This window comes from Trichosurus vulpecula, chromosome 2, assembly GCF_011100635.1.
Source record: "Trichosurus vulpecula isolate mTriVul1 chromosome 2, mTriVul1.pri, whole genome shotgun sequence".
Classification (NCBI taxonomy): Eukaryota; Metazoa; Chordata; class Mammalia; order Diprotodontia; family Phalangeridae; genus Trichosurus; species Trichosurus vulpecula.
In genome coordinates, this window is record NC_050574.1 from 71,623,786 (window position 1) to 71,646,870 (window position 23,085).

The 23,085-nt window shown below is 50.8% G+C and overlaps 1 protein-coding gene across 2 annotated transcripts in view; it reads left to right on the plus strand.

Annotated features, from left to right (window-relative positions):
- COL16A1 (collagen type XVI alpha 1 chain) overlaps nucleotides 1-23,085 on the plus strand; it is a 74,722-nt gene that overhangs the window by 38,039 nt on the left and 13,598 nt on the right. For both annotated transcript variants that reach the window (XM_036744633.1, XM_036744634.1), the window contains 14 exons: nucleotides 5,160-5,213; nucleotides 5,490-5,528; nucleotides 7,473-7,589; nucleotides 7,679-7,720; nucleotides 7,846-7,929; nucleotides 8,668-8,712; nucleotides 9,655-9,699; nucleotides 12,380-12,433; nucleotides 14,457-14,510; nucleotides 15,715-15,768; nucleotides 17,095-17,139; nucleotides 17,283-17,336; nucleotides 18,188-18,223; nucleotides 18,523-18,585. In XM_036744633.1, the coding sequence (XP_036600528.1) occupies nucleotides 5,160-5,213; nucleotides 5,490-5,528; nucleotides 7,473-7,589; nucleotides 7,679-7,720; nucleotides 7,846-7,929; nucleotides 8,668-8,712; nucleotides 9,655-9,699; nucleotides 12,380-12,433; nucleotides 14,457-14,510; nucleotides 15,715-15,768; nucleotides 17,095-17,139; nucleotides 17,283-17,336; nucleotides 18,188-18,223; nucleotides 18,523-18,585 (786 nt within the window). The remainder of the gene's footprint in view (nucleotides 1-5,159; nucleotides 5,214-5,489; nucleotides 5,529-7,472; nucleotides 7,590-7,678; nucleotides 7,721-7,845; nucleotides 7,930-8,667; nucleotides 8,713-9,654; nucleotides 9,700-12,379; nucleotides 12,434-14,456; nucleotides 14,511-15,714; nucleotides 15,769-17,094; nucleotides 17,140-17,282; nucleotides 17,337-18,187; nucleotides 18,224-18,522; nucleotides 18,586-23,085) is intronic.

Below are 23,085 nucleotides of genomic sequence, written 5' to 3' on the forward strand. Positions count from 1 at the left end.
TAAGGAGAGAAGATAAGGATGGTGAGGACAGGGGTTACACAGGAGGGCTGGCCAGCAAGAGTCCTGGTTTCTGGGCCCCACTGCCGCCTCCTTGTCCCTTGACCAAACTCATCCGGGTCCTAGTTTCTCTGTTAGCTGGAGGGTTTAGGGGGTATCTAGGGACAAAATAAGTCCCCTGTGACTGTTCCTTCCAAGGACATGCCCCCTGGACAAGAGGAGAGATTGAAAATGGTACCCTCTGAGGTACCCCACGGATTGCGCTGGTCAGATGTAAGAGACCCTACACCTAGGTCAGACCACTTCCCAGGGCATCACTCAGATCGCAGTGGTGTGTTAGTCCTCTCAGCATCTCTGTGAGGAAGACCATACAAATGTCACTTGTATCATTTTACAAATGAGGACACTGAGGCTCAGAGAGGTTACACAATCTGCCCAAGATCGGACAGTCAGTACGTTGAGGGTGGGCCTGACAGCCAGACCTTCTGAGTCCAAATGCAGCATTCCTTCTCCTTCACGGCACAGCCTGCTGACCCTCATGGGAGCCCAGGCTTTCCGGAATGTGCCAGGGGTCCTGTCCTGAATCCCATGCCCCTTCCCCAGTCACATGACGAAGGCTGTGCAGAGAGTCTGGACTTGACTTCAGGAGCCTGGCTCTTCCTCCTCCTGCAGGGGCCAAGGCACTTCTCACTAGGCCTCAGTTTCCATTATCTGAATGAAAGAAATTGGCCTTGCTCTCTAAGGTTCTTCTGGCTCTGAATTCTGTGACCCCGTAATCCCTAGAGCTTCCACCCTCTGTAACTCCCGTCAGCAGCCTGGCATTCTGGCTCTTGGCCTCAGGCCCGTTCAGTGACTCAGAGCGCTGAGCGTCTGCTCCTCAACTTTGGAATTGTTCCTCGAGCCCCACATGCTCAGTCACAGCTGCAGAGCCCCAACCGGAGCTCCTGCAACCTTAGTCTAGGCCTTGCTTTAGTGCTGCTCCTTCTGGGGCCACAGGTAGGACCCCTCTATCCACCCAACAAACTTAGATGGCACTCTAACGATCACCAAGTGCTATCTTCCCAGTAATCCTGTGAGATAGCACTTTACATATGAGGAAACTGAGTCTCAGGAATTTAAAGACATATTCTGGGTCATGTGGCTAGAAAATGTTGGACCTGTTCCTCTTACCCCCAAGGTCTTCTAATTCCATACCCCATCAGTGCTCTTGGCACTATTTAAACCACGACGCTTGAGGCCCTTGCCCTGAGATGGTTTAGTGCAGGAAATGAGAGACACTCAACCATATGCTTGAGATAAGGCAGGAATGATTGTCAACCAGTTGTGAGTCCATTCAAGTTCATACGGCAGTGGTGTAAAAGCTCTTATCTCTATAGCATCACAAAGTTTATAGAGTGAGTGTGAGGTATGACAGTCGCCGTTTTACAGACAAGGCAACTAAGGACCAGGGAGGGAGACTGACTTAGCTGTGGTCACACAGATAGTCAGTGGAAGAACCAGCCCAGGCCCCTGGACTGAGGAGAGCTGAAAGGTGGCATGGCATGCATGAGGAGGATGAGTAGGACGGCCCATCCTACCTGACTGTATTGGATGCAAAGGGGAAATGATGTGGAATGAGGCCAAAAGGGGAAGGTCATTAAAGCCAAACAGAGATCATCATTTGTTCCTACAGGTAAATAGGGAGCCACTGGAGTTTATTGAGTGGGAAAGCTGCTGTAGGAAAAGATCTTTGGGGGCTATGTGGACAATGGATGGGAGGAGGGAAAGACTTTTGAGGCAAGGAGACCATGTAGGAGACTGTTGAAATAATTCAGGTGAGAGGTGATGAGGACCTGGACTAGAGGGATATTCACATGAGTGGAGAGAATTAGACAGTCGGTCAATTAATGTTTATTGAGTACCTAATATTTGCCAGGCCGTGTACTAAGCCCTGGGGATGCAAAGAAGGGCAAAAGACAGTGCCTGCTCTCAAGGAGCTCATCTAGTGAGGGAGACAGCATGCAAACAACCTTGTACAAATAGACAAGAGCAGACAGGATAAACTGGAAATAATCAACAGAGGGAAGGCACTAGAATGAAGGGGGGTTGGAAAGGCTTCTGTGGGATTTGGTTATTTGTCCTTTGTTCTCAAAGAGGACCAGGATATCAGGGAGGTGATGCCATGACATGCAAGTGAATGGGATTTAAGTGGGTTAGGGCTGTGCAAGGTCACCAGCCTCACTTTATCCTCCAGAGCCATATGGGTCCAGTGGCCAGATATAGATCAGAACAACTGGAGATGGCCCAGGATTTTAGCTAGAACTTGACAGAAGCCAGGAAAGCCAAGAGGCAGAGATGATGAGGGAAAGTATTGCAGATATGGGGGGAAATAGCCAGAATCTGGAGATGGAGTGTCTTGTTTGAAGAACAGCCAGGAGACTAGTGTCACTGGACTGCCAACTATGGCGGGAAGGGTGAGGGTAGAAAGGTGAGAGGGGGTCATGGAGGGCTTTGGACACCAAGCAGAGGATTTTCTTTTTGATCCTGGAGGTAATAGGGAGCCATTGGAGTTTGTTGAGTTGGTGAGGGGGTGACATGGTCAGACCTGTGCTCTAGGATGATCACTTTGACAGCTTAATAGGGAGGGGCTTATGATAGGGAGACCAACCAGCAGGATCTCAAAATAGTCCAAGTGTGAGGATAGAGATGAGAAATGTTGTGGAAGCACAACAAGATCTGGCATCTGATTGGTTATGTGTGGTAGAGAGACAGAGGTTGGGGGTGACATCAAGGTTGTGAGCCTGGGCAGCTGGAAAAATGGTGGTGCCATTGACAAGGATGGGTGGGTTTGGAGAGGAAAGACAATGGGACAGAGACTAGGACTGGACATTTAAAGTCAAGAGTGACCTAGCATAAATGTGATCACAAAACCCATGGAAGATAATGAGGTCCCCAAGAGAAAGTGTGTGCAGAGAGGAGAGAGCCTGGAGCCCAGAGGTATGCCTACAACGAGGAACCATGATAGAAAGGATGATCCATCCAGCAAGACTGAGAAAGCATGGTCGGAGCAACAGCATGAAGGAAAAGGACCAGGGGGAGAGGCTGATCAACAGTGTCTGGGGGATGGAGAAGTGAAGAAGGAGGAGGACTGAGGAAAGGCTGTTGGCTTTGGCCATTGGTGACTCTGGAGGAAGCTGCTTCAACTCAGTGATGTTGTCTGAAGCCAGACTGCAGTGCTGAGAAGCAACTGGAGGAAAGAATGTGGAGGTGGTGGGGAGGGGGACACAGCATTTCAAGGCATTTGGCTAAAAAAAGGAGGAGAGAGGGGGGGTGAGAACTCAAGGGCGTGGTTGGTCTAGTAGTGTCTTTTTAAAGGATGGAAGAGACATGGGTATACTTGTGGGCAGTAGAGAAGGAACCAGCAGATGGGGAGACACTGAAAACAAGGGAGAGAGAAGGTGATTGTGCAGACAATTGACTGAAACATGGTAGATTTGGGATCGAGGGTGTATGCATTCAAGTCACCCAATCTCCCTGCACCTCAGTTTTCTCAGCTGTTAATTGGGCATAATAGCACCTATCTTACAGAATTGTGAGAAGCAAATGTAATAGTGTGCATAGAATGCTTTGTAAGCCTTGAAAAGCTGTATAAATGTGACTATTATTATTGTCAGAGAGGTTGGAAAGATGAGGATCTCCAAGGGAGAGAGGGCGAGGAGTGAAGCTTGGGGAATGTGGATTGGAGGAAGGCTGAAGCTCCAAGGACTGACCTGAGGGGTAGAAAGGAGAAAAGCAGGCCAGCACAGCCTCAGGAATCCAGGGGAAGAGAGCTGTCAAAAGGAAGTGGGGGATCAGACAATCAAGAATGTCAAACACCTGGAGAGGCCAAGGAAAATGGGGCCTGAATGCTTCCTTTGTATGCCACTGAATGTTCCAGTGCTCAGAAGGCCGCCTGCCCTCCCGACTGGTCTCCTCTGGTCCTTGCCAGATAGGTGGAAGAGGCAGCATAGCTAGTGCATGGGCCCAAGACCCGAGTATGAATTCTGGCTCGGACAGTGTGGACCTTTGGCATGCCATTTCCTACCTCTCCAGGTCTCAGTCTCCTCCTTTGTGAAAGGAAGAGTTGAAGTCGAGAATCTCTGCCAGATCTAAATTCCTCTGAGATTGAAGAGGGGCGAGAGTGTGGCCTGGGGCCCAACTGGGGGGAGTCCAGGATCCCTGCCCTTCTGCCTCTCATGGGCTGAGGGATCACGAGTGAGCTGTGTCAGCTATTGGACCCTCGGTTTCCTCATCTGTCAAATGAGGTTCTCCTCATTGTCCTCCCAGACAGGGCTGTGCTATCAAGAAAACACTTAAGTTGAGTTCATTTTTTCCCTACTAGATTGTGGAGTTCTCAAGGGCAAAGACTGTCTTTTCAAAACAGGCCTATTTCCTCCAGGGCCTCACAGTGTCCGCACATAATCAGCACTTAATAAATGTTTGTTGAATGAATGAATGGATGGATGGATAAGTGAGTAAGTGAATGAAGTGGTCTTGCCTGGAAAAACCCCAAGCTCAGCTCTGTCTGTGTCTGTCCGGGCCACCACATGTCCACCTGCCAAGTATTTGGAGATTCTCAGGAGCCAGGCCCATGCCAAGAATGAATGTGAGCAGCAGCAGGCCTTCCCATGGTCCCCAAGGTCGGACTGGGCTGTGGTAAAGAAAATGAAGACTCCCCCGGGCTCTGCCTAGAAATAAAAATAAAGAGGGGAAGGGAAGAGGAGACAGAGACAGACAGGAGGCTGGAGGGGGGGAGAGAAGGAGGGAGAGAGAGAGAGAAGAGGGAGAAAGGGAGGAAGGAAGGAAGAAGGGAGGGAAGGATGGAAAGAAGAAGGAAGGAGGAAAGGGAAAGAGAGGTAAGAAAGAGGGAGGGAGCTGGAAGCAGGGTAACCAGGGCACTGGAAGAGAAACGTACTATTTACATTGCATCCAATTCCCAGTTTATTGCACTTTAAGATTTATACAGTATGTTCTTCACAAAAGCCCTGCAAAGGAGGTAATTATACCCATTTTACGGATGGGGAAACTGAGGCTCAAAGAGGGGAATTGACTTTTCCAAGGTCACACAACTAATAACTGATACAACCCAGGTCCTCTTGCTTCAACTCCAGGACTCAATGTCCCCCTTTTATCCTCGGCTCTAGGGAATACCTGGCCACAATGGTCTGCCGGGACTGCCTGGGCCAGCTGGAGATTTGGTAGGTATAAGACTGATGCTCCTTGCTCCATACCCATCTCCCCACCCAACCAAGCTAAGCTATTGGCTCTGTTCTCTCTTTGCGTGTTTCTTTTTCTTTCTCGGTCCCTTGGTGTGGGGCTGTCTCTGATTTTTAATTCCCTCAGTCCCATATGGATGGAGTGCCTGGGAAGAAGGCTCAGAAAGCCGGCAACCACTTTGTGTTTCCAGTTCTCCCCTCAGTCCCTCCCTCCCACCAGTCTGGCCCTGAGCCCCTGTGTCTGTGTCTCCCCTTCAGGGACCCCTATCTGCAGAGGCTGAAAAACATATTCTGAAGGTAAGAGCTTGAATGGAGTGGGAGGAAGGTGCTGGGGTTATGAGGGCAAGGGAGGTCCTGGGGTGCTCTCCGTCTTCCCTGTGATCAGCTTGTTAGTAGATACCTAAAAGCAGTGTGGTGGCATGCAGATGGAGAGCCTTGGGGAGCTTGTGACCTAAGACCCCAACAAAGACTTTAGGGGCTTGTGTGCAAGACACACAGATGGCGGAGTAGATACCACTCTGCCCAGATATCACATACATGTTGGCATCATGGGCAGAATCATACCGAGGGGCTTCATGCTGGGCTAGATGACCTCCTGAGGCCTCTTCCAGCTTGGAGTGTTTTATAAACCAAAGATTCATTGGATAACTATTAATGCAGCCCAAGGTCTAAGCTGAGGGGATGGGGTCAGCGGAGCTCTAAGCCCCCTTCCAGCTCCTGAATTCTATGCTCTCTGTTCTAATAGCCTCTCATCTCATCTCTGACAGTCTGTGTTCTTATCTTAAGGTCCTTTCCCATTCCGAAATTCCCTGTTCTGGGTTCTCAAGTCAAGGAGGGTGAGAGGCTTAGACATCATGCCGTGGGCATATCAACTGAAGGAATTAAGAATGTTTAGCTGGGAGAGAAGACTCAGGAGCTGTGATTTGGAAGAGGGGGTCTAGACTAGTTCCTCTTGGCTCCAGAGGACAGAACCCAATTTCCAATGAATGGACATTGAAAAGGTCTACATGTTGGGAGCAATGTCCTCCTGAACTGTCAGAGCAATCCCACAGTGGCCTGGGCGGCCTCAGGTGGTAGAGGCTGAATGACCCCTTGTCTGGGAGGTTGGGAAGGAGAGGCTTCTCCCAGCTCTGAGATGGGGCGAGGGTCCTTCCCTCGTGGCTCCGGCCTTCTCCAGACTGTGTCCCAGGAGCCCTTCCAGCTCAGATGGTCTGTGATTTATGAGGCTTCATTAGGCTTTGACAGCCGTCGTCACCCTTTTGGCTCGTATTAAGTTTATGGTCAATTTGCCTCCCAATGAATTGCTCTCCAGTCCTATCCTCGCCCCTCCCTCCCCTTCCTGTATTTATGCAATGAGGTGTTTTTTTTTTTTTTGACTAAATGCAAAGTTTACATTCATCTTATTGACTTCTTAATGGAAACTTCTGGGCAGGTTCAGATGAACAAGGTTAAATGAACAGTTGCCTCTCTAGGGAAGAGAAGCCACAGAGAAGTGATGTGGTTGTTCTTAACAGAGGCTGGAGATGGGCGGTCCTCAGGCGCCACCAAAGGATAGCACTTAGGGTTCACCATGCGGGCTTAGGTCAGACACACGAAGGAACTTCCCAACAGTGGACTTTATTCACCACCACTGGCAGCACCAGTTGGGACAATCATTGTATGGCTGGCTCTCTTGGTGAAGCTGAATGGGTGGCCCCCACAGAAGAGCCCCCAAAGAGCTCTGATGTCTCTAGGCCATTGCCCTGTGGGTGGTAGGCAAACGGCCTTCCTCCCAGCACCCCTTGGGCTTATGGTGCTGGACTGTGGAGGGAGGCTTTCAGATCCGACATCCCTACCTTCACTGGAGCAAGGAAATAACCAGTGGTACCTGGGCTCTGGCCCTAGCCCCAGGCCTAGCCTTACTGACCACTTACCTTCCTGGGAAAGGAATTGGGATTCTGGGTGGATAGGGCTTCTTTTCCTCCCCACTCCCACATCTCTACCCCCGCCCCGGAAGATCCTTAGGGCTAAGAGAAGCTAACATCCATGCCTGGATCCATGCCATAGAAGAGCCTGAGCATGGTGGGTATGGGTGTGTCTGTCCTGCTTCTGTGCTTCTGACTTTCCGTGTGTCGTTGTGCATCCTTGAGGCTGGAGGCTATGCCAGGCAGAGGACACCTTGGGTGTTGACTTGGGGGAAGGTGTCCCCATGGTCTCAGCTGCTGGTGGCCCCATTGCCTTCCTCTCCTCTCCCTGGCCTAGAACATCTGTGGGGACTGTGCACTGGCTCAGACAAGCCTTTCAACCCCGAGCCTATTGAAAGGAGAGAAGGGTGACCAGGGAACCCCTGGTGTTCCAGGCCTTGATGACTGCGCTCGGGTAAGAGACTGTGCATTAGATTGATACTCTGGCTAGAAAGCCATCTGCCCCCTCCTCCCCTAACTAATGCCTCAGATTTCCTTCCCCAGTGCTTCCTAGAACGCGATCGCCCCCGAGCCGAGGAGGCCCAAGTAAGTAAACCTCCATTTTCCCCTTCCCTGGGGAGCCCCCTGGCCATGGCTCCTCCACATCCTTCCTGGGTGCTTGCTGGGTTACCATAGGGGCTCTCCAGTCTGTGTCTCTGTTCTCTCCCTAGGGAAACGGAGAGGGGGACCCAGGATGTGTTGGGAGCCCAGGCCAGCCTGGCCCTCCAGGACTGCCAGGACAGAGAGGAGAAGAGGTAACCCTACCCATAATGATGAGAATAACGTAGTCTGTAACATGTGGGTGGTTACAAAGCCCATCCCTCATAATGACATTCTGAATAGGCAGGGTGAGTATTCTCATCCCTGTTTTATAGAAAAAGGGAATAAGGCTCAGAGAGGGTGGTGACCTTCCCCCTGCCACACAGCTTGAAGGTGTTAGCATCAGGATTCAAACCCAGGACTTGTGAGTCCTGATTCTTCTGGCCTACCTGGTGCTGCTGCTGCTTTTCTTGACTTTGAGATCACGGAGCATTAAAATTGGTAGGAGCCTCCAAGAGAATCCAGGTTCAGCCATCTCAGTATTTTAGAAGAGGAAACTGAGACCCAGGACAGTAACTTGTCTGGGGTCACACAACTAGCCACTCTGAGAGTCTGGATTTGAACCCAGGTCTCCTGTCTCCAAGTCCAGCATTCTTCCCCCACCACAGATCAGGGATCAGAGACTTCCCATATGCTGGGACTCCAAGGAATGGGGGAGGCAAGTCCTTTCTCTATTACCGTCAAAGCCACTTAGTGTCAACTCTTCAATTACAGGCAGGCAGATTATCCCTGGCCAATCTTCCTTTCAAGTCCTTAATGACATTAGAGTCCACTGGGCTTAGCAACATCTTGTGTTGACATCGGATACTATCTCTGTTTACTTTCCCTGGGAGAGCCAGATAGTGTGGGAGCTCAGTCTGCTGACCCTGCCTTATTTTTGCCTTCTTTTATAGGGTCCACCTGGTATGAGAGGCTCCCCTGGGCTCCCAGGGCCTGTTGTAAGTGTCTTCAGTCATCTGCTTGGGGAGCCTGACCTCAGGTGCAAAGGGTGCTACTGAGAATGGGGAATGGACAGCCCAAATTCGTATCCCACTGCCTTTGGCTTCCTCAAAATGGCCTCAGGAAGACACATTCATCTTCCTGGGGTTGTGTGTCAACTTTGCTTCCTGGGGTCCAGCTGGGCTGGGAGCTGGGCCCTCTTAGCAATGGGACCTTCCAAAGAGTGCCTGTCCCCCCCACCCCTCATGGTGTGAGAGCCATCCCTGCAGGAATGAATGAGAGGCAGGTTCTTTGGCTGACTGTCTTGGTGACAGGTGTCAGAGTGTTCCAAAGTGTCGCCATTCCTCCTCTGGATCATAGGAGCTAGAGCTGGTGGGGTCCTTGGAGATCATCGATTCCAACAGAGAAGGCACTGAGGCCTAGAGAGGTGAAACCCCTGGCCCAGAGTCACATGTGTAGTAAGCGGCAGAGCTGGTGTTCAAACCCAGGTCATCCGCCTCCAGAGCCAGGGCCCTTTCCATTCTCTGAGGCCCTGACCAGAAGGCTGAAGAAGAGGCCTGACAAGCCAAGGGAGGGCCCTTAGCTTGGATGAGAAGGCTAGTGGGAGGCCAAGCAGCTTTTAAGAAGACAGAAGGGTACAGACAGCTAATCTTGATGTCCACCATGGACAGGGCCAAGGGAACAGGCTTCAGCTGCAAGGAGAGCAGCCTGGAGCCTTTAGGAAGGACTTGTGAGCCATGGGGATTATCTCTTGTCTTGGCAGAAGACAAGGGGATGAATGCAGTGACCTCTGGACTTAGTGCTTGGCCCCAGAATCCTCAGGGTGTCTGTTGTCCAGCCATCTCAGAACGTGGCTCTCCCCAGCCTTGGGCCTTGTCTCCCCTCCCACTCCCCAAGTTACTGTGCTCTGTGAGATATGACTTGCCTGTTTCTCCCCTCAGGGCCCCCCAGGTTTTCCTGGCGCTGTTGGTTCCCCCGGATTGCCTGTAAGAACCTAGAGCTGCACGCATCCCCCCCCACCCCAGGTCTCTGTGGTTCTTGTTGGTCTCCCCTCCTGCCACCCCCTCAGCTTATCCCCCCACCCCCACCCCGTGTTTCTTGTTCCACTCCAGGCACAGTAGCTAACGACAGTGGGTGCCCATCTCTGATCAGGAAGCTCTCCGGCCTCACAGGGATGTTCCCAGCTCCATAGTTTCTTCTTGACAGGAGTTCCCTATCTCTTTTTCACCCTCTTCTTCATCTCACCTCACCTCCTTCCTCCATCCATCCTGCTCAATTCTCACATTCTGACCCATCCATCGATCCACTCCACAAAAGCCACATTTCTCTACCAACTCTCCCTCCCTATTCTGTCTTTTTTTTCTTCCTCCTTTGGTCTGGATGTCTTTGTTCCAGGTGGTTCTTGGGGGGCTTCCAGGAGTCTGGCAGAGATGCCAAAGCTCTCAGGTTTCTTGTTGTAAGTTGGCACAGACTCAGTGCTGTGCTGGGTGATTGGGCTGCCCAGTGGCCCCCAGCGACACCAGCCTTTCTCATGATCCTGAGGAGATACCGTGGGTAGCCTCCCTATCTTCTCTGCACCTGGCACTCCTCTCCCACTTCTTCCTCACCCCTTATCCTGGCGTGGTATCAGGCTTGGATTTTTGGAAAATTGCCGGGATGTGACCTCCCCCCACCTGGCAGACCTGCCAGGTGTCGTTAATTGCTCTGCCTCCATCAGCCCCAGTGTGTTTGAGCCCCTCCCTGCCTGTCAGTCACAGACGCTAACCCAACTTGCACTTGTCTGACTCCACAAGGCTTCATTGCATTACTCGGTGGCAGCCACCTCTTTCCTCTTCTTGACCCTACCCCCCAGGGAGCTGGGATGGGAAGTCTGGGAGTGGGGTGCCTCCCCCTTGTCACGGTTCCATCTGCCCTTGTGTCTTTGTCCCTGGTGAGAAGTCCCCTTGCTTCCACCTTGTGTCTTTCTGCTTGCTTGGGTGAAGGGCCCATCTATTTGTCCGCCCATCCATCCGTCCATGTTGTGTCGTCATCCTGTGTGGGCACCTTGGGATACAGGTGGGAGGGAGGGAAGGGCACAGGGAAAGGGCAGAGTAGGAGAAGAAGCAGTGCTGGAACTCTTCGCCTTCAGTGATCCAAGACCGTGCCATTGGCAGAGCTGGGCTTGGGAAGAGACCCAGACTTTGGCTATCCCCTTGAAAAGTGTCAGGTGCTGCTCCCGAGGGAGCACTCCTGTCTCTCCCTTTCCTCTGCCCTGAAAATGGAGGTGCCCAGGGTATTATGGGATGGGACTGGTAAGTACTGGGCATCAGGAGTGTGCTGCAGATAGCCACTCATCTGGGATCTGGGTGGGGGAGGTGTGCCACTTGTAGCCATTCAGCTGGAGGAGGAATGAGCTTCACGTCACTTGGTCATGTGGGGGGAGGGGGTATAACCACTGATGGTCACTTCTTTAAGGGGAGCTCCTTGATGAGAACCAGCCCTCTGGAGGAGAACACTTCTAATTGTCACTTCTTTGTGGGGAGGATATCTTGCTTGAGTCATTTTTATTATATTGGCCCTGCCTACCCATGAACAATTAATATTTCTCCAATTATTTAAACCTCTTAAGGCAGAATGCTGAAGACAGTCGAGGGGGCTATACTACTGTATTCCATTTCTCTGGGCACATATTTTTGAGGTTCACCACTTCCAATGGACTGTCACCCCTTTGGACAGAACACTTGAAAGAGAAAAGTACTCCCCCTAAAGATGATTTCTCTCGGGTATATCTGTTTTGGGGGAGGGGTCAGGTGTTGAGGAATGGGAAAGAGGTACCTGTTGAGTATACCTCCGGACAAATCAAGGCTAATGCTTCAGCCTAGAGTAAGTCTACAGCCCCTCATCCCTGCTCCTCACATTCATTACTTCCTTCCTCCCATCCCCAAGGGCATCAAGGAAGAAAAGTGCAAATTTACATAGGCCCAACAACCTTAAGATTGAATTGTACAGGTTAAACAGGACTTTGAACTGACCTCCCATGTATTTCAGTTGCTTCTGTTCCTCTGCTTCCACCATTGATAACACTTTCTGTTTCTATAAGACTTCGTAGTTTACAAACAGCCCTGTGAGGAAGGAAGTGTGTGATTCTCCCCATTTTATAGCTGTGAAGATAGAGACCTGTAGAGTTGAAATGGCTTGCCCAGAGTCACACAGTCAACAGCAAAGCTTGGCCGTGGCCAAGCCCTCCTGACTCTAAGCCCTAAGTCCTAAACTGGACTCTCCCACTTCTCCCATTATCACAGATCTCCAGGGTCTGGACCTGAGCCACCCAGATTGAGCACAGACAGGGTTGACAGCCTGTGGAGTATAATTGTAGGAGACAGATGTGTCAGGAACCAACAGATGTTTGGCCTTGCAGTCCCTAACAGCTTCCATTAGGTGGATGTAAAACTAGGTCACCCCTTCCTGACCAGAAAACACTGTACAGCACCTACCTCACCAGATTCTGCCCCTGGCCATGGTCATGGGAAGACAGGCTCCAATCGCAGAGGGTGGGTGGGAGTGGACTAGGCCCAGGCACGCACCAGCATGAACCATGGGCAGAGGAATGGGGGACAGGAGGTGATGTTGCGGGGGGGAAGGGAGGGAGGGAGAGCCCCTCTCCAGTAGTTTCTGTTCTTTCCTAAGGGTCTCCAGGGAGAACGTGGTCTCACAGGGCTGACAGGAGACAAGGGGGAGCCGGTAAGTTAAGAGGGACGCAGTGTCCTGCATGGTATTGGGAACACCAGGCAGGTGGCCAAAATGGAGAAGGGAATGTTTGGCCATGATGGCTCATCAGCGTGACTCAGTAAAATAGTGCTAGATGGCATGTGTATCAACTTGGGGGATGACTCAAAGCTGAGGGGGGAAACTGACACATTGGATGACATCAGTGGTGACCAGAAAGGTTCTGGCATGCTGAAAGGATGGACCAAATCGAAGAAGATAGAATTGAACAGGAGTAAGAGTCTAGTCTATCCTTAGGTTCACAAAAGTAACTTCATAAATGCAGGCTGGGGAAAATGTGGCTAGGTAGCAAATGAATAAATGAAAGAAAAGCATTTATTAACTGCTTCCTATGTGCCAGGCACCACATTAGGAGCTTACTCCTTCGCCAGGGTATGGTCTCTGGAGATCCAGAGCAGAGGGGCCTGGTTTGGAGGGTATGGAGGCCAGAGCAATGGCAGGCAGGCATGGAGAGGAGATGGGGCAAAGCAGGCATGCAAAGTCAGTATGAGACACTCCTGAAGCTGCAGCCAAAAAAACGGCCAGTGGTGCCTCAGGCCTCATCAATAGACCAATAGTGTCCAGACCCTTGGTCAGAGCACATCTGGAGGAGAGAATGTCTGGCTGGAGATACATCACTTTAGGACAGACACCGACAAACCAAAGTCGGGGAGCCAGGCCTTAGAAGCCTCAGTTTAAACCAGGTATGTTTAGCCTGGAGAAGAAAGTGGGGGGGGGGCATAATCACTGCTTTCAGATAGTTAAAGGGCTGCCATGTGGCAAAATTATCAGACTTGTTTTGTTTGGCCCCAAAGGGCAGAACTAAAGCAACTGGTGAAAGTTGCAACATGGCAGATTTGAGCTTGATGCCAGAAAAGACTCCCTCCCAATAAGCTCCTTCCAAGTGAAACAGGCTGCTGCTTTCCCCTTTCATCGGAGGCTGGATGACCCATCTGTCAGGGACAGAGAAGGGATTTCTTTCAGTTAGATGGCCCCTGGGGTCTTCTCCTGAAGATGTCAGATTCTGGGCCCCCAAATTCAAAGGATGCAGCTCATCTGGGATAGAGCTTCAGGGAGCAGGGTAGGAGACCTACCATTATGGGCCTGTAGGCAAAGGCCCCCAATTCCGAGGAACAAAATCCCCATTGGAACCAAACCGTGGCAGCCTCTCTTTCCACTTCGCACCATATGGGTGTACAATACCAGTGTGATAGACTGTCCTGTAGTCCATAAAGACACACAAAGGACTCATCATTAGGGGCAGCTTCTATCCCGAAAACCAGGGAGCTAGGGGGAGAGGGAAGGAGGAACAGGAGCAGGGAGGTGGTAAGAAGAGGTGGATCCAGCAAGGGAAGACGGGATCTGATGGAGGGACCTAGGGATGGTGTAAGTGACTAACTGCCTGCAAGATGGCTCCTGACAGGAACCAGTGGGGCTCAGCAGGAGCAGAGGTAAATGGGCGTCATGGGGTGGGGGGCAGGGAAGGTAGCTCCCAGCCATGTCGCTCCATCCTGGCTCCTTCAGGGGTTGCTTTCCACATCGCTTCTAGATTGGAAGGGCAGATTCCCTGGCCTCACAGCCTTCCCTCCACATACTTTAGAGGTTCTACCTTCCTATGCCCTGGTCTTTTCCCTCCACCTTAGAAGTCTCCTTCCATCTTTCTCCACCCACCCAGAGCTGTCTCCAGCCTAGTTCCCAAGGATAGAGTCAATCTGGAACTTGCTACTGAGTCCTGTTAATTAAGTCCTGCTGCCAGGCAGGCTGGCAGGGTGGGCATGGGCCGAGACAGGAAGAGTTGTATGTCCAGGAGGACGAGGGTGGAAGCAGAAGTACTGAGCCTGAGGCCTGGCGGTGGGGGAACCAGGCCAATGGTTTGGTGGTGTGGTGCCAACAGGCTTCAAAAGCCTTAAGTTTTGGCACTGCCTTTGGCAGCCAGGAATTCAGAGCTGAGCCTGGATTTGGGGAGAAGTTGCTGCATCATCCCTGCTTTCCTTTGCAGGGCCCACCAGGACAACCAGGCTACCCAGGTGCCATGGGACCTCCAGGACTTCCTGTGAGTAAGAACTGGAGAGGGTAGTCACTTCAAAGTCACATGGGACTGGCAGGGGGAAGGTGAATGAGAATAGGCTCACACTAGGCCAAGTGCCACGAACAGAATGGGCATCAGAGAAGCTTTGGAGGTCCCTCTTCTGAAATAGCTGATTGCCTCAAATCCTCCCTTCTTCCTCTCTACCTTTGCCTCCAACTTGCTTCCCTCCTGCCCTTCTGCCTGCAATTGTCTACCTACGGACTGAATCTCATGGTTTTATTGATGCCAGGGCAGCTGGGACTTAGAGGGGTTTTCTGTCCAGCTGTCAGGCCCCACTTCCATGACATCCCAGAGGGTCTCTCTGAGGTAGCTGATCCCACATCCAGGGATCCTGGGCATCTCACTGCAGTGATCTGACTGGATTGCCAGTCTGGGCAGGCATTCAACATATATATATATATGTATGTATGTATGTATGTATGTATGTATGTATGTATGTAGGTATATGTGTGTGTGTGTGTGTGTATATATATATATATATGTAGATATAGATATATATATTCATTCAGCAAACATATACTTATCCTACACAGTGCAGGGATGCTTCTGTGCTAGGAGAATTGCAAAGTTTAGATAAGACACAATCCCTGCCCTCCTGGAGCTAATCAGCAGTAATAAGGGCATTGGACAGAATGCATTCATAATGTTCTTCGAGGCCCGAGGGGAAAGATCATTGCTGGCAGTTTGTAGAGCAGAGTGGTGGGCATTTGAATTGGGTTTTAAAAGGATGCGGAGCAGCTCATTAGGGGGAAATGACACTCCCAGTATTAGGAACAGCATGGCAGGAAAGTTCAGGGCATGTTGAGGGAAATGCACTGTGAAGGGTCTTGAATGCCGGGCAACAGGGATCCATGTTGGCCGTGGGAATGGAGAGGAAGAAACAGATACAATAGATACCCCAGAGACGGATTTGACTGACCTGGTAATTGATGGGATGTGAGGGAGGAGATCGAGGCAGAAATCACCCAGGGGCAGTGCCTACAATTTCAGGACAGCTTTGTGCAAGGGCTGAAGGAGTGGCCCCCACTTCCCCACTCTCCACCGGCAGCCTTCCCCAGTACCATCTGCTTCAGCACCAGGCTGTCTACTAGCTGCCTTCTCCACCCCCTCCTATGACAGCTAGGATGGGCTATGGGACTGATTTTGGTTTTTCCACCGATTTGCCAAGGGCATCAAGGGAGAGCGTGGCTACACAGGTCCTGCTGGAGAGAAGGGAGAGTCGGTGAGTTGCAACCTTGGAAGGTGTTTGTTGATCCACGCCCTGCCCCCCACCCGACCCAATACATTGGAAGATGATTCTGGCAGTTTGAGAAGAGCAGACTATGCTACCCCCTGCCTACTTCCTGCCATGCTCTCGGCCTCCCCAGCTGTATCATAGAGGGATCAGCCCATGTGGGAGGGAGGGTCTAGAACTGGGAGGGACCTGAGAGAACCAACGGGATAGGGTAGAAAAAGCCTTCTAGACTGGGGCTCTGGTTCACATCCTGATTCTCCCACTTACAACCTGCCCGGCCACCTGCCAAGTGTCTGATCCTCACCTGTAAAACCAGGGGGTTGGCCTTAGATATCTGTCAGGTCCTGTGAGAATTCAACTCCCTCACCTAGGGAAATGAAGCCATGCAGCTCAGGTCCCACAGGTTACTAGCCAGAGTCAGGATGGAAATCCACATCTTCTGCTTCCCAGTGCAGAAAGCTGGCAGCCTCACAAAGGCAGCTCTTTATGGCCGAGGTGCCTCCCTCCTTTCCTCTTCCCCTCCACTCCCCTCAAAAGCAGAGCTGACCAGAAGGAAGGGCTGGTATGAAGAGGCCCAGGCTGGGAGCTGCTGCTTCTGGCCCTGCCTTGGCTTCTGGACTGTTTTCAGCCTGTGCATCCCTGTCTGTAAAAGAGATGCGGGGAGCCAGCCCTGACTTGGGAATCAGGAGCCTGGTCCAGCCCTGCTCTTTACTCTCTGTAGGCCTCTTTTGGCCTCAAGCTCCCTGCCTGTCAATAGGGCCTTGGACCATTCCAGCTCTGATGTTCAGTGATCAATCCTGCAATCCTCCATCCCAGGGAAGACTCTCCTTCACTCTGGGCTTCAAGACTGTGTGTGTGCATCCTCTTCCTCCACCATGCCACTGCAATGCAGGAGAACATTTTGCTGTAATTCCTGGGTCTCCTTTCCTTCTAGGAGACTACACTGTTCCCCCAAGTCTCACACTGGCATACTAATCAATTAGGGTTTGTCCCACTCTTCCCTTCTGGGCCTACCTGGACAGCCTATAAATAGCTTCTCTGGCCCTCAGCCCTACCCTGCAACCCTGCTGAATTTTTGAGTTACTCCCTCTAAGCAAACAGGGTCTCTGGTCATGTCTTCCCTCCTCGTCCAAGTAGAATTGGTATGAATTCTCCTTCTACCTGAGAGGGTTGTGGTCCCTGGTCACCATTAACCCTCAGTCAGGTCAGGCAAGGTCACTGTGTCCTCCCTGCCCCCACCTCCAATCCTTCAAGTTCAGCACAGTCACAGCTCACTTCCCCACTTCCACTCATTGGTTTTCTCTCTGTTTCTAGGGTCCACCAGGAGCTGAAGGTCTCCCAGGCCCCATGGGCCCTGCAGTGAGTATGGGAGGGGTCTTGGGGGGCCGGTGGGGAGATGCTGACTTGTCAGCAGAGTCCTCTCAGAGCTAGTACTGCTTGAGGGGCTGAAAGAAGAGGGTAAGGGCATGGTGCTAGTGCTCTTTGTTTTCTGTGGGTGACAGGGTCCCCGAGGAGAAAGAGGTGCCCAAGGTGGTGCTGGTGAGAAGGGAGACCAGGTGAGTGGGAAGAGAAGGGATGTAAGAGAGTGTTTGTGTGTGTGTGTGTGTGTGTGTGTGTGTGTGTGTGTGTGTGCTCACTCATAGGCAGGTCTGTATTTATAGGAGGGGAAGGGGGAGAAGGAAAATCAATCAACATTTATTAAACATCTTCTATGTGCCAGGCACTGTGCCCAGTACTGGCATATAGACAAAAAAAGAAAAAGCCCCTGCCCTCAGGGACCTTACATTTTATCATGTGAAGGATGTGCATGTGTGAGGTAGGTAGGGACAACACAAATAAAGATGACTTGAGTCTGATTATTTCTTATGGATCAAGGAGGAGATGGCACTGAGTTTGGTGCCCATGAGTGATGGGAGTCTTGATTCTTTTTTCTGGATGGGTGTCCCCTTGAGTCCCACTGGTTTCCTTTGTCACCTACCCTGTGTTGGAAGCAGGATGGGAGTGGAGAAATGGATAGGACACTGGGGCTGGGCAGAAGGTAATCTGCTCCCAGAAGACAATGCTAGAGAAATACAAAGTGGATGAGCATGTAGGACATGGCCGTAGGGTCCCCAAATCTCACTAATCCTCCTCCACCCACCCAGAGCATCCCTGACAAGAGGACATGAGCCTCTACCAGAAGAGCTTTGGTGATGGGGTACTCACTGCCCCCAGAAACCACCTGTTCCACTTAGGGACATCTCTAATTATCAGCAAGTTTTCATTTACATCAAGCTGAAGTGTTCCTTCCCTTCACTCCACTGGGGCCATGCAGAACAAAGTGAATCTGTCTTCTACATGGCAATCCTTCACATAGATAAAGGTCCCTGCCCTTCCAGAGCTTACCATTCCTTGTTTTGTCCTGCAGGGATTTCAGGGACAGCCAGGATTCCCAGGCCCACCGGTGAGTAAAGGATCTACCCAGGTAGAATCAGGAAGGGATGCACGATGTTGCAGAAGGGCATTTGCCTGATAGAAAGAATGACCAGGAAGAGAGGAGGTGGCTTAAAGCTGAGGCAAACAAGGGGGTGGGGAAGACACAGGCGGAGGATGCTAGGGGAGTACTTAGTGCCTGGGGCAGAGGGTTTCCTGCTTCCAGAAGATGGAATTATAATGTCTAAGAGCTGAGCAGTAGCTGTGAGATCCCCAGCAAAGCCACATGGAGAGATCTCGCTCTGAAGTCAGTCTCCTCTGTTCTTATAGGGGCCCCCAGGATTCCCAGGCAAAGCAGGACCAGCTGGCCCACCTGGCCCCCCAGCTGAGAAGGTGAGCAGGAAGAACTGGAGGAGGGGGTGAATTATGAGCTAAGCCTCTCTTCAGAGCCACCAGGAATCTGGCTTATTTCCTCTATCAGCCAGTCCAAGTTGCATAAACAGATACCAAGACACTTCCCTGTGGTATGTGAGGGAAGGCGAGGGAAGGAGGATCAGGGAAGGGCCCTGGTGGATGGAAGAAACAGATGGATTCTGGGGTGGGAAGAGAGGGAGAGATGATGGGGAAGGGGATGGGCTAGGGGCCTTGCCTCTGTGTAGCTTCCAATTTGGGGAGTGGAAGGACAGACATTCTGAGTGAAAAGACTTCTCCTCCTGCATAGGGAAGGGAGTGGGGTAAAAAAGTGAAGCCAATCCCCCAGAGGTCCCTTTGGCTTGAACCTCAGTCCCTCCTCTCAGTTGGCTGCTGTGCCCCTTCAGTTGGCTTCTCACAGGGTCTGCCTATCTGCAGAGAAAAATAGGGAAGAGGGGAGGGGGAAGAAGGGGACTAGGCAAATCCCTGTTTTTCCTTTAGGTCCCAGAGGGCAATGGGGCCTGCTCAGTGAGGCCTTTCCTTAAGGGGAGAGATGGGGCAGCAGTGATCTAAACTTCTAGATCTTCTGTCCCCTGGTCTGGCTTTTGGGGGCAGGGGGGGAGGGCTCAATTCAACACTGATTAAATACCTCCTGTGTACAGCATCCTGTGTAGGGTGCTAGGGGAAATAGGAAGTTTAGCTAGGCCTCTGCCCTCCCAGCGCTTACAGTCAAGGAGGGAGGGATGACACATCAGTACCAACTCACATTTATATAGTGCTTCCAGGTTTACTAAGTGCTTCTGTGAGATAGGTGGGTCATGAGTAGGATTATCCCCATTTGAGAGAGAAGGCAAACCAAGGCTTAGAATGGTAAAATGGTTTGCTCTGGGTCACACAACAGTAAGTGCCAGAGTCAGGATAAGAATATGATTCTTTCCCAACTCCAAATGTCCTGCCAAAATATCGCTGACTTCTGGCATGCAGAATTTCATCAGTGCCTTCAAGAGGAGCAAAACACGAATTTAGGATTAGATGAGGCAGAAGGTCATTACCAGGAAGGACTTATTGGAGGAAGAGGTATCTCAGTTGGGTTTTATGTGATGGGTAGGAAGGAGATCAGCAGGTGAGAGGAGAGAAATAAGGCATTCTAGGCTTAAGGAACTGTGTGACCAAAACAAATAAAAAACTACCAGGCCACTCTGGGGGAGGAAGGTAGTCAAGTTTAGCTAGAAAGTAGAAGGTCTGCAAAGAGACATGAGATGAAACTAGAAGGTAGGATGATGCCATGCAGGTTATAGAGGGCCTTGAATGCCAGGCAAAGGAGCCTTTACTTGGGGAGGGAGTAGGAAACTACCAATGGTTTTGAGCAAAAGATTGAACTCATCACACCTGTGCACAAGGAAGACTCTTGGCAGCGAGGGTAGCCCAGATGGAGAGAGAATGGAGCTGGGAAGACACATTAAGGAGCTAGTATAGGCCAGATCCCAAGCTGGCAACAACAAGGACTTGCATGAGGATGGTCATAGGAATGCAGAGTCGGGGGTTCTGTGATGGAGCTGGTGCCATCACCCTACCACGGTGGTAAGGGGAGAAGGAAGGTAACCAGGGGAAGCTCCTGAGTCAGGGCCCTGAGCCAGCTGGGAAAGAGGCAGAGTTGGGCGGGTGTTTGGAAGTGGAGAGAAAGAGACAGAGAGGAGAGAGGGAGAGCAAAAGACTGAGGGGAGGGGTGGGGGAAGGGAAGGAGGGAGAAACAGAGAGAGAAGAGAGAAAGAGAGACAGACTGAGAGGAGAGAGACGAGGGGGGGGGGGAGAGAGAGAGAGAGAGAGAGAGAGAGAATGAATAAGAAGCTGGAGGAGACTGGCTAAAACTGATAGTGACTGCAGGGAAGCGATGCTTCTCTCTCCTCTCTGTCCCTCCCAGCCTGTCAGCACAGAACCCTGACCCACCCAGAGCACAGAGCTTTAAAAGCAGCCAAGCAGCTGGCTGCCTTGTCTTTCTCTCATCAGCTCCCCCTTCCCAGCAGAGAAGAGCATTTCCTCCTTGCTTCCTTACTGTTCCATCTCCTCCTACAGCAGCACATTCTGCCCTGGGGGTCCCTCCTCCTCCCTTCCCCCCCTACTAGGAGGAGGAGACACACGTTCAGACATGTTGAGAAGAGCCTGTCTAGTATAGGGAAAGAGCTGGGCTGGTGGCTCCCTTTGCCTCTCTGGGTTCCTACTATAATCAGGCTAGTTTTGCTGAGAAACCCAAGCAGCTGCTCTCTGCCCCTGGGTAGGCTGGGGTTTGGGGAATCGAGCACTGATATTTCTAAAGTTATACTGCCCCCTCTCAGCTAGTGCAGGCATTGCAATGCCTGCCAGCACAGGCACAGAGGGAGTGCACTAGATAGACACTTAAGGGACCTTGGAATGTAGAACACAGAATTTCAGAGCTGGAAAGAGCCTTAAAATAGAGAATGCTGTCAGACCTGGAAGGGACCTTGGAGAACATCCAGTCACAAAACCTCAGATTTGGAAGCGAGCTCAGAGGCCGATTAATCCAGCGTATACCTGACAAAGAACCACTTCTCTACTATTTCCCACTTCTGCTCCAGGAGGAGGCAGCCCTCCTGTGCCAAGGCTGCCCATTCCACTTAAGACCACTCTGAATGTTAGGAAAGTGGTCCCTACCTTGGCCCACACCTGGACCTTGCCCCTATTGCTCCCACTCCTGTTCTCTGGGCCTGAGAAGAGGCTTCGTTCCTGCCCCCCCCCCTGCCCCACTTCCTCCAGTACTTGAAGCCAGCGGCCACCTCCCACAGGCCTTCTCTTCAGGCTCCACATCCCTGGTTCCTTCAGCCGATCCTTGGGTGCCAGGCTTGTCAGTCTCCTCTTCTTCCTGGCTACCCTCCTCTGGACTTGCTTCAGTGACTCGCTGTTCTTCCTGGGTCATGGCACACAGAACTGAATGTGGTATTCCAGGGTGGGGTCTCAACATGCCAGAGTCTAGCAGAACAATTGCCTCCTCCATTTCTAGGCACTAGGCCTCTCTTAATAGGGCCTGGGGTCACATTAGTTGTTCCAGCTGCCATGTGACTCTACTGACAATTCATTAACACCCCCAGATCTTTTTCAGATGAACTGTTACCTAGCCACGCTTTGCCTCATCCTGCACTTCTGCAGTAATTGTTTTTTAATCCAAGTATAAGACTTTACATTAACCTTTATCAAATTTTATCTCGTTAGATTTGGCCCAGTGTTATCCTAGCCTGTTGAGACTTTCTTTTGGATCTTGACTCTTCCTATCCCGTGCATTAGCTCTGTGTCATTGGCCAAGTTGATAAGCTTCCCAGCTACTCTTTCATCTTATTGTGTTTAATATTATAGAGCCAAGGACAGATCCCTGGGGTGCTATGTTAGAAGGCCTCCCCACCCCATTTGACATTGGCTTGGCTTGTTAATTGATACTCTTTGTGTCTGGTCACAGTCATTCGACTAGTTCTAACTTGACTAGCTAAACTGTCATCTAGTCCATGTTCCTTTTTCTTATCTACGAGGTTATCACAAGAGACTGTCAAATGCCTTGCTGAGATATTGGGAGCATGTATAGCCTTCCCCTTATCTACCAATCTAGTAATTCCATCAGAAAGTAATCCCATCAGAAAAGGAAACTAGGGTCATCTGGTCACCTGTTCTCCATGAAGCTATGCTGGCCTGTGGTAATCACCACTGTCCTTTCCAGATGTTCATGAACCATCCCTTTAATAATAAGTTCTAGAATTTTGACAGGGATCCAAGTCAAGTAACATGTAGTTCTCAAACTCTATTCCTCCTCCCTTTTTTGAAAATCAAAATAGTCTTTGCCCTTCTCCAGGCCTGTGGCCCCTCTCCCAATTGTCTGCCATCCTTCAGAGATTACTAGCAATGATTAAGCAATTCTATCTGCTACTGCAGGGAGTGGGCTTTCTGGGCCTAATGACTCAAACCGTCTTACCATTTCCTTGTTTATCTGGGGTCTCAACTCTCTTTTTGTCGATTCTTCTCATTACAATGATCATTTTTGTCAACAGAGAAAACAGAAGCAGAATAAGAATTGAGTATTTCTTCCTTCTCTCTGCCATTACTATTGTACCATCCATCCCTAGAAATGATGCTATCCTCTCTGGGAGTTTTCTCCTTCCTCCAACATAGCTTTAAAAACAAAACAAGAGAGAGAGCTCATTCTATTGTCCTTAGGATTCCTCACTAACTTCAGCTCATTCCAGACTTTGGTGTTCTGGATCCCAGTTCAACAGGACCATAATGTGGTTTGATGTTGTCAGTTACCTGTCCTTGCTTCCATTTTATCATCTTTAACATAGCTGAGTTGGTTAATGAATTCCCTTTGCGTACATATCATTTCCATTTGTACTTCTAAATTTCATTCTTGAGACCTTTCTATGCCTCTTGGGTCAATTTGTGCTGACTTTTTAGGCCTCCAGACCTACTGATTCTCTCTTTGAA